The 10194-nt window shown below is 34.5% G+C and overlaps 1 protein-coding gene across 1 annotated transcript; it reads right to left on the bottom strand.

The window, feature by feature from the left end:
• Positions 1 to 311: 311 nt before the first annotated feature.
• LOC113073416 (katanin p60 ATPase-containing subunit A-like 1) lies at positions 312 to 9744 on the bottom strand. Its single transcript, XM_026246289.1, has 11 exons — positions 9622 to 9744; positions 7937 to 8176; positions 7612 to 7772; positions 6409 to 6571; positions 6125 to 6252; positions 5125 to 5230; positions 4632 to 4790; positions 3270 to 3396; positions 3047 to 3181; positions 1874 to 2000; positions 312 to 904 (listed from the first exon to the last, which is right to left on the bottom strand). Exons 2-11 carry the CDS (start codon positions 8096 to 8098, stop codon positions 706 to 708), a joined length of 1467 nt encoding a protein of 488 aa, XP_026102074.1. The 5' UTR covers positions 8099 to 8176; positions 9622 to 9744; the 3' UTR covers positions 312 to 705.
• Between the last annotated feature and the right edge of the window lie 450 nt (positions 9745 to 10194).

Below are 10194 nucleotides of genomic sequence, written 5' to 3'. Positions count from 1 at the left end.
ATTTAAAGAGATGAATAAGTAGGGTGGGACTTTGTTTTATCCACTAAAAATGACCTGGATCACAAAAAAGTGGGCGGAGTTTAAGTCAATCTGTATATGTCTTGATGATATCGTCCAAAAGAAAGTTTGTTTCAGAGCTAGGGCAAGTTATTATTTTTGATGAATAGAAACAGTGTTTTTCTTTGGAACAACGTGCACTGATAAATCAAGTACATTATTAAATCAAGGTGTAAATAAAACAGGATTACTAAAGTTTTTTTTTTTTTTTTTTTTTAGTGTATTGAGAAAATAAGCAGATTTTTTACATTAAATAGGTAGAGAACAAATGTTAATTTTATTATTACTATCATGTAAAACAGATAAAAGAATACAGCACATATGAATTTCTACATACTGATAAACATTTAAAAACATCCAGCACATCACCAGGATTATGCTGGTCTCCATTATCAAGTATCAGTTTCACAGGCGTTTCATTTTGAAACTTAAGACAGGTCATTAGCAATTCAGGTGATTTCCATCTGTTAGCGGAGAATGAAGTTAGAAATAGAAAGGTGTGACATTTCTCAGTCCTAATGTGTTCATACGCATCTGAACACTGGTTTGACTAGTTTCAGTATCATCTTTGCATATTAAAATGTCTCAACGTTTCAAGTATTGTTCCACAATGTGTTCTCCCACTTATCTTGTGGCTGTCTCTTCTCTTCACACAGACCCAAACTCAGACATCCAGGACTCGTACTTCTCCAGGTCTGCAGCCGAGACGGATTTTGAGATCTTTTTAAGTGCAAGCTCAAAGTCCTCCATGGTGACTGGCATCTGCAGCTCATCTTTAGAAAGAGCACGGATCTCCTCTGGACTCAGACCCTGGATCCTCCTTCGCATCGCCATCAATGATGCATCCCTGAGAGAACAAAAGTACAAAGTCCATCAGTCAGATCAACACCATCAATTTACATATTTAGAGCATAGGGCTTCATTTAAAAGGAATGGTTCATCCATAAATGAAAATCTGCGGAAAATATATTCAACCTCAGGCCGTCCAAGATGTAGATGAGTTTGTTTCTTCTTCAGAATATATTTTGAGAAATTTAGCAATACATCACTTGTAATGACTTGATCACTTGTAATCACTTTTGGGTGAACTATTCCTTTAGACATTAAAGTGTAAGATATACTTCCCTCCACTCCATGCTTATTATGCAGGGACAAAACATACTGTATAAACTAGGGGTGCTCCGATCACGATCGGCCGATCGTTTTGCGCATCTCGTCAGTAAAGCCGGTTCTCTAATCAGCGCTTAATTCCCTCAGGTGCGTGATTTCACATAGACCAGCTGTTACTACACAGAGCCATTGTTAATAGAGAAGATGCGCAAATCCACTTCATTTTCAGTTAACCACGGCTCTGTGTAGTAACAGCTGCTCTATGTGAAATCACTCACCTGATGGAATTAACCGCTGATTAGAGAACCGGCTTTACTGACGAGATGCGCATAACGATCGGCCGGAGCACCTCTAGTATAAACCTATACTGAACTGCTTTAATCATTTTCAATTATGGGCAATATGCAGGGTTCTTCTTGGGATGAATAGATCCATGAAATAGTTAGAGCTGGTTGGTTTGGTTCAAGATAACTCTTCTATTCAGGAATTTTCTGCAACGCTGAAGGGGAAAATGAACGGAAAATATACTAACGAGCCCCAGGCAACCACTGTTGAGCTTGAGCCTTTTCTTAGTGGCTGTGATTTTGTCACTTTGCACCACATTATGTTTTTAGCAAGAGCAGGAAAATGACTTGATGCTCGAAACCTGTCACATCCAGTTCAGTTAGGACAAGGTGTTATCTGTAATCCTGAAAACATACTGTACCTGCAGACGTTGGTGATGTCAGCTCCTGAATAGCCCTCTATTTTCTCAGCGATGAAGGTGAGATCCACATCAGAAGCCACTTCAACTTCCCTTAGGTTGATCTTTAAGAGTTCAGCTCGACCTTGAGCTGTGGAGTTCAGTAATCATTTGAACATTATGAAAACCATGTTTTTCCTGTTTTGATTTTAAAATCTACTTTGACATCTGTATTTCTCTTTTTAATATATATATTTCCCTTTAAATAAATTTGTTCAAACCTTGGCGTTTAAAATAAATTTTGTCTATAATGAATGCTACTATAATTTATGTTCTTTTAATACATATATTTTTCATTCCTCCTCTGTTCTGAATACCACTAAATGTATTTGTTATTTGTTGTGGAGTGTGGGGGAAATAAAAAAAAAACAGTGTTTTAATTTTTAATATAGTGTTGGTTGTTAAAATTTCACTTTATATTTTGGGTATTTTACATTATTTCTTAATATAAATAATAATAATATTAATAATAAAAATAAAAGTGACATAAGTGTTTTTTCCTCTCAACAAAGCAAATTTGACCTGATCCGGCTTATAGTCAGGTGTGACCTATTTTCCAGGAAATATGATAAATATAGTTTTAATTTTATAAATAAAATTCTATATAAAGTTACAATAAATTGGCAATGAATAACAAACAATAATATTGTCATTTTAATATAAAGTATCTGTAAAACGCTTTGTTATTTTGATTTAAGTTATGCTGGTTTAATTTTACTATTACTCATATTTCAAAATGTGCTTAAGTGTCAGAAATAAATGCACAATTAGAATCATCTTCATGGTTCTAAAAATAAGTTTCCTTTTTTTGTGTGTCAATAATTACCTTTTTTTCCCTTTTGTTTTTGGGAAGAAATATAACATAAAAATTTTAAAAAGTACATATTTAAAAGTACATCCAATTTGAAATTCTAAAATCCAGGCCCTGTGACTATAACAAAGGAGTTGCATCAGACAACGAAAGCTTGTGAGTAATGACTAACTGACTGAACTACACAGCACAGTGTGAATAGAGAGAAATTAGTCAGGCTGTTCATTTATGAGTGGGTGACTTGCATGGAGAAACCAGAGGAGCCGTGACTGCCTGGAGAACATTTTCCTGTTGATGGGCGTTTGTGTGTGAGGGTGTCAGATTACCAGTGGGTAGTTGAATGTAGATCCTCTTCTCCAGTCTTCTCCTAAGAGCCTCATCAATGTCCCAGGGGAAGTTAGTGGCAGCCAGGACCATTACCATTTTAGAGGGATCGTCACTCTCTTGAGCACCTCCTACACCTGATGCCATTACACGGGTGGGAGTTAAAATAAGGCCGCATCATTCATTGTACTATCATAACAGAGTCGCCTACTACACGAAACTCACCATCCATCTGCACGAGTAATTCGGACTTCACTCTGCGACTGGCCTCGTGTTCGTCTGATGTGCCCCGTCTCCCACAAATAGAGTCAATCTCATCAATAAAAATTGTTGTAGGGGCGTAAAAACGAGCCTGTTACAGGAAAAAATTAAACAAAAATGACCAAAACATGTAGAAGTACAAATATGCAGTATAGACAATAGACTATGACATAAGCAAGATTTTTTTGTTAATTATATATTGTGTTATCATATTATCATAAATGATATTACTTAATTTTAACACAATCAGACTCAGGTTATTTATTTATTATTTAGTTTTCAGTAGTAGTAGTAGTATTTATTTAACCAACTAACCTTTTATTTCTTATATTTGACCCTGGACCACAAAACAATCACAAGGGTTAAAAAAAAAAAAAAATTATATATATAATTTTTTTTATTTATTTTTTTAGATTTACACCTCATCTAAAAGTTAAATAAATAAGCTCCATTGATGTATGGTTTGTTAGGATCGGACAATATTTGGCTGAGATACAACTATTTGAAAATCTAGAATCTGAGCGTGCAAAAAAAAAGAAAAATCTAAAATATCAAAAATAACAAAATATCTTCATCGAAATTGATCTTTACTTAATATCCTAATGATTTTGGAATAAAAGACAAATCGATAATTTTGACCCATTACAGTTCTGTTTTATTATTTCACATTTTATGAGGTTTTTATGAGGTTAGCTAACTAACTTTTTTATTAAATTAAAATTTAAAACAGTGCAATGCCCATCTACATCAAATCAACACTGAGTTTAAGGAGATTTTTATTCTTTTATTGGGGCACAACTACCTAACTAATTAGCTGGCTAACTAATTAACTGACTATCTGTCTAACTAACTAACCTTTTCCCTATAAAAACATATCATTTTACTTTAAAGAATGTTAAGAAAGAACTACTTAACTTTACCTAAAAAATACACATTTTTGCCAATTTGTCAAATCAACAATGATTTTCAGTATTTTTACCTGATTTTACGGAGCATTTTTTGCCAATTAATGTTAAATCGTCATATATTCTGAGGGGTATTTTTACTTTTATGTTGTCTAACTAAATACTTAATTATATTCATTGTTTTCTACATTGACTTTTATCATCCAAAAATGGTGAAGAAAGGAGCTTTACTATGGGGTCTCTAATTGAGGCATTTTAAATATCTAGGATATTTTTATCACTTTTTGATCATTTGTGCCCTGATGTCTACTTAACTCCCGATCCTTATCACAATCAAATTATACCTTCAGCAAAAAAAAACTAAACCAATCAATGGACATGCTATCACAGTGCCTACATTAGAGACTGTGAGACCACTCACCATTTCAAAAAGGAGCCGCACGAGTTTCTCAGACTCTCCCCTGTACTTTGAGGTCAGCGTGGAGGATGAAACATTGAAAAATGTTGTGCCACATTCAGTTGCAACCGCTTTAGCCAACATGGTCTTCCCTGTGCCTGGAGGACCCACCATCAGCACCCCCTGAGAGTTAAAACAAAACAAGACTTTGCATGGGCATATATTTGAAACACAGGTGCAGCTGATAGTTTGAGGAAAAAAACACTTCAACAAAGCAGATAGCATGTGGAAAACAAACTAAAGAGAAATATATCAGCAAAAATGTGCATTCTCTCCTCCATAATTAACTATTATACCAGCGCCCCCTACTGGGCAAAAAAACGCAATGATCACAAGAAATTAAACCAAATGGGTGAATAAACGTTGGCAAAAACACAGTGACATGACAGACTATGTATCCATATGTGTGTATGTTCAGATGTCAAACTCTGGCATCAGTGTAATCTAACATATTAACCTTCCACGGGCGGCGGATCCCCTTGAAGAAGTCTGGCATCCACATAGGCAGGACCACTGCCTCTCTCAGCAGCTTTTTGGCATCTTCCAGATCTGCTATGTCATCCCTGCAGGAACAGTAACACATGACAGCTTGCTTGAATCACCGTCCAGCACTGAATCACTAACTGCCACTGTGACTGACAGCTGTCGCTGACTCAACACGTTACTTATTTGTCTCTGGTCAAGAATGAAAACTAAACTTACTGCATTGCTATTTATACAGCCAATGCCTAGGCCCAGAGGGACTTTTTTCAAATATTCTGAACTGATTTATTTATAAAAAATAAAAAAAGATAGATTTGAATTTAAAGTTCTAACTCTTACTGAATGCTGAAAGCCTGATCAAACTAGCCAATTTATTTATCAATAAACATTTAAGAGTGAGAAAAGTGCCTTGGCACATTTCTTTGTTTTGGTATGTATTGTTTTACAGTTAGAAATAGTAATTTTTTTTTATTTGATATATTCATGTTTTTTATAGTCACAATAATTGTACCATTTACATTTTAATTGCATTTTGCCATTCTAAAAAGGAAATGTATTTGCATAAACCCAAACATTTAAATTAAGCCATTAAAAGTCTGCCCATGTCTTATGTGAGTGCCAAGTGGACCAAAATTAAAGTGAAAAATAGAGAAATAAAATGTTTTAATTTTTAAATATATTTTCACAACATTTAAAAAAATGTGTGACCATATTTAATTATAAGTAAAAAAAAAAAAAAATGTAATTAACATAGTAGCCTTATAGACATGAGCTGAACAGACAATTATAACGTTAATTGCAATTATTTGTTTGAAAAAGTAATCGTCAGCACAAAATTCATTTAGGTTCACTCCAAGTTTTTCAATAGTCGATAACAACATACAGTGCAAAGTTTCAATTTAATTATAGCAAACACACACACATTTATTTTTATACCATTAAGCAGAAAAACTAATGCTAAAGTGGCACAATACCAGTGGACATTGGGATTCCGGGACACAATGTCCCTCTCCAGTGCATCCACCAGATCACTGTCATAGCCTGTGCCATCAAACTTCCTCTGTTCCACATCAGCAGCACCCTCCTGGGCATTCTTCTTACTCTAAAAACACAGACAGGCAGGGCACATTGCTACAACACATGATAATAGCTACTTACTAATCCTAAATTGTCTAAACTGACATTAAATCAACTATAATCATAATCCAAACTAAGTTTTTTCATTTTATACTTTCAGCTTAATAGTTTAATAACTTACTTTTTCATCCTTAGCTTTATTTCCACGACCATCACGGGTGTTCGGTCTCTCTGATTTGATGTTCGGCTGACCTCTGCCCAAAGGGCCGCGATGCTGCATTCCAGGTGACTCCTTTCTCTGGGGCTTTGATACAGTGATTGGCTTCTTCACCTGGACAGGTCCCCTATGACCAGACAGAGGGATATCATAGGGAATCTGGACCATGTGACCACATATGCACACATTCTGACATATTTTTCTTTCTTTTTTTTTGTGATTTGTGAACCGACTAGTGAATGTAATTATTTAAAGCATCTATTTAACACATCGGATGAGAGGATGCATTAAATTGCTCAATTGTAACAGCACAGATATTTATAACTTTACAAAATATTTACATTTTAAATCTCCTAATGCCTTAAAAACCTCTATACTATCTTCCCTTAATATTGTAATATTTTAAATATTAATATTTTAAAATATTTAATATTTTTCAACTAAAACCGCATTATTACATTATACATTATATTACATCAAATTAATGTTATTCCTTTTTTTTTTTTTTTATTACACATTGCCAGTATCAACTCCATTTAATGTAATTTAATTAAATACCTTTAATTAAATAGTTTAAATGTATAACTCATGATTGCTTGAAACTAATTTATGAACTATACATTTATTTCTTAACAAAACAACTTAAAAACTACTCTGAAAGTTTTCCAAACAAAAATTAATTTTACTTGCATAAACCTTCAATTTCAGATGAAAAAGAAATCTGTTGTCACGCTGCAATGGTTCATCTATTGGCACACTTATTGATGTTTATCAAACAAAATTCAGAGAAAAAGACATTTGACACTAATATAACTTCATAGATAGTTTTGTCAGGAATACCTACCAGGTCCAACATGACTTTTTTATATATATATATATAAATAAATAAATTATGTGTGTTATAAGAGTCTTAAATTTGTAAAGTTTCATGCACTTACTAAAAAATACACGTTTTTGTATCTCTTAAAATTTTAAAATACAATAAAAATACAAAACACAGTAAAATGTGTGAATGTGAATGCTTTCTCTGAGCTAAATCCATTTAGTTCTGTATGACATGACGCACGAGTGAACACAGCAATGACAGCATGAAGACAGGAGACATGTGGCATGCTCTGCAGCTGACAGAGCTCCTCAGGGCTTTATGTAATCAGCTGTCTATTCTACCTGTGCTCTGCTGGAGTTGGGGGAGGCCAGACAGCAGGTTCCCTTGGGCTCTCTTCAGGCAGAGGGTTGGGGAAATCAACGGGTTTGTCCACCTTGAACCTCTCCAGGGTGTTTACAAGGCTTTTCACCTGCTCATATTCATCTGCCAGTTCCTGCCGAACCTGGGCTCAGAGAAGGGAGAAAAACAGCACTGGTTTGAGATTACATAAACTGTAACACAAACACCACTGTAATCTTTGGCTAATACCAGTACAAGCACATATAACTCACAGCATTATAAAAAAGTACAAATCAAATTGAATCATACAGTATATGAGCGCCTTACTTGTTGCCATTTGACTTTCAGAGCAGGATCTCTGAGGGACTGACAGTGCTTATGGATCTGTTGTATAACACCTTGATAATAAACCATAGATGAGTCATAATTCCCCAGTAGTGCATATTCTCTTCCTTTCTTAGCATTGTCGCAAATCTCAGTCAGATTCATGATGAGAAAGAAATCGAACCAAACGTTGCGCTGAGTTCACAGGTCATCAGAGATGCTGGTTATTGAAGGCCATGAGTCCTGAACATGTGAAAGAACAGAAAGGCTGATAAGATGATGCAGAGCTAAATCAAACATTTATAGAGATAGTAACAGAAGAGGGGTGAAGTCGGGTACAGCAAATGACTTTCTGACAAATCATCCAAAGCTGCATTAAAATGTCTCTGCACATTTCCAGATCTCTTAGGCAGTTTTGTTTAAAACATGTAACAAAATAAAACCCAGGAGCCATTTAAAGAGCTATTCTTTCAGAAATCAACATAGATATCCTCCTAAATCCACAAAGCTTTTTTTTACTAGGTCCCAGGAGGACATTACATATTTAAACTGATGGAAGTAGAAAAAAATGAGTCATGAAGAAATAGGCCTTTTCATATTCTTATTTTAAATAAATAAATAAATAAATAAATAAATATATATATATATATATATATATATATATATATATATATATATATATATATATATATATATATATATATATATATTTATTGAATTTGTATAATAATTTGTAAAGTAGTATATATACATTTGTATAATATATATATATAAATAATAATTATTATTTTACAGATCATAAATATATAAATTATGGTGTGCTACCTTTAGATGTCAAATAATTTCTTATTATACAAATTTTAAATGAAAGGTTTTAAGGTTCATAAGTTAAATTAAAGGTTGCATTGGATTCAAGTTTTTTCCCCTATCAGGCCTCTGTGAAATGTTTTTTCTCTCTCCTGCCCTAATGATGGCAATTGTTTCAAATTCAGTGATTGAAAATTCAATAACTAAAATACTACAGGCTTATCAGGTCTATTTTAAGTGACTGAATCACTCTGTGTGTGGATTCACCGATAACAATGAGAGTTTTTCTCTACGGGTTTGGATACAAAACTGCAGTTTCTGCTACTGCAATACTAAACTTTGGTTTATTAACCTTTGCCCTGACCACAGACAGAGTGGCTGTCAAACAATAAGACAATTTCGTTTGACGGACTGTTGACATGAAGCACATAATAAATACCGTTCAGGACGCCTCAAATTGTTTGTATCCCAATTGTTTGTATTGTTTTGTATATTTCCTTTTAACATAAACTAACCTACCTGAAAGTCCTCCGTTTAAATAACATACAATCATTTATTTCTACACAATCAAGTCGCGTTTATATGTAAAAGTGGCACAAACGTCACCGCTATTGATTATTCCTTTACACGGGAACTGTAGTTTTTCGCCGTTTGCTTTAAAGTACAAACAAATAGTGAAAATTAAAATAAGAAACTACATTACCCATAAGGCAACAGTGCGAGACGCTTAAAAATTAGGCCAGCGATAACAAACAGGATTTGCAAGGAAACAAACTATGAAGTCCACTTGTTAGTTTATGAATCTAACTAAGAACATGTGATATGATATATGTGTTCTGCATTTAATTCAACGTTTTCATGGAAATAGGTCAAAGTCTTACCTTGATGCGAGGCACTTTTACGTTCGACAGGCCCACAGTCCGTTGCCCACTGATGTTGCCATGGCCGCGGAAAGACGCTGACTGACTGATGAATGAATGGATGCTTGTGTTGTGGGCGGAGTCTCAACCTGCTTCATTATAACTTGATAAACTGACCGGGGCTAGTTGTCACACGGGTTATATCTTACTGTAAGGATTAGATAACTGTAAGGTTTCGATTCAAAATTTAAAATTAACTTTATTTTTAATAGTTCATTCCAGAAATAGTTAACTATTTTATTGTCTTTGTAGCCACGACTAATAAAATAAGTATTGATAAATATTCACTGAGGTAAAAATGTGACAACTTAACTAGCCCCGGTTTTTTCCATGAAATACCAGATCAAAGAAGGAACAGAGGCTATTGGAAAGTTGTGAACGTTGTGGCCTAGTGGTTGGAGAGTATAACCCCTAACCCTAGGGTTGTGGGTTCGAGTCTCGGGCTGGCAATTACCATGACTTAGGTGCCCTTGAGCAAGGCACAGAACCCATAAATGGCTACCCACTGCTCCGGGTGTGTGTTCGCGGTTTGTG

Source organism: Carassius auratus, unplaced genomic scaffold, assembly GCF_003368295.1.
Source record: "Carassius auratus strain Wakin unplaced genomic scaffold, ASM336829v1 scaf_tig00012122, whole genome shotgun sequence".
NCBI classification, from domain to species: Eukaryota; Metazoa; Chordata; class Actinopteri; order Cypriniformes; family Cyprinidae; genus Carassius; species Carassius auratus.
The sequence above is the reverse complement of the archived record's forward strand: the minus strand, read 5'-3'. Positions and strand labels throughout refer to the sequence as shown.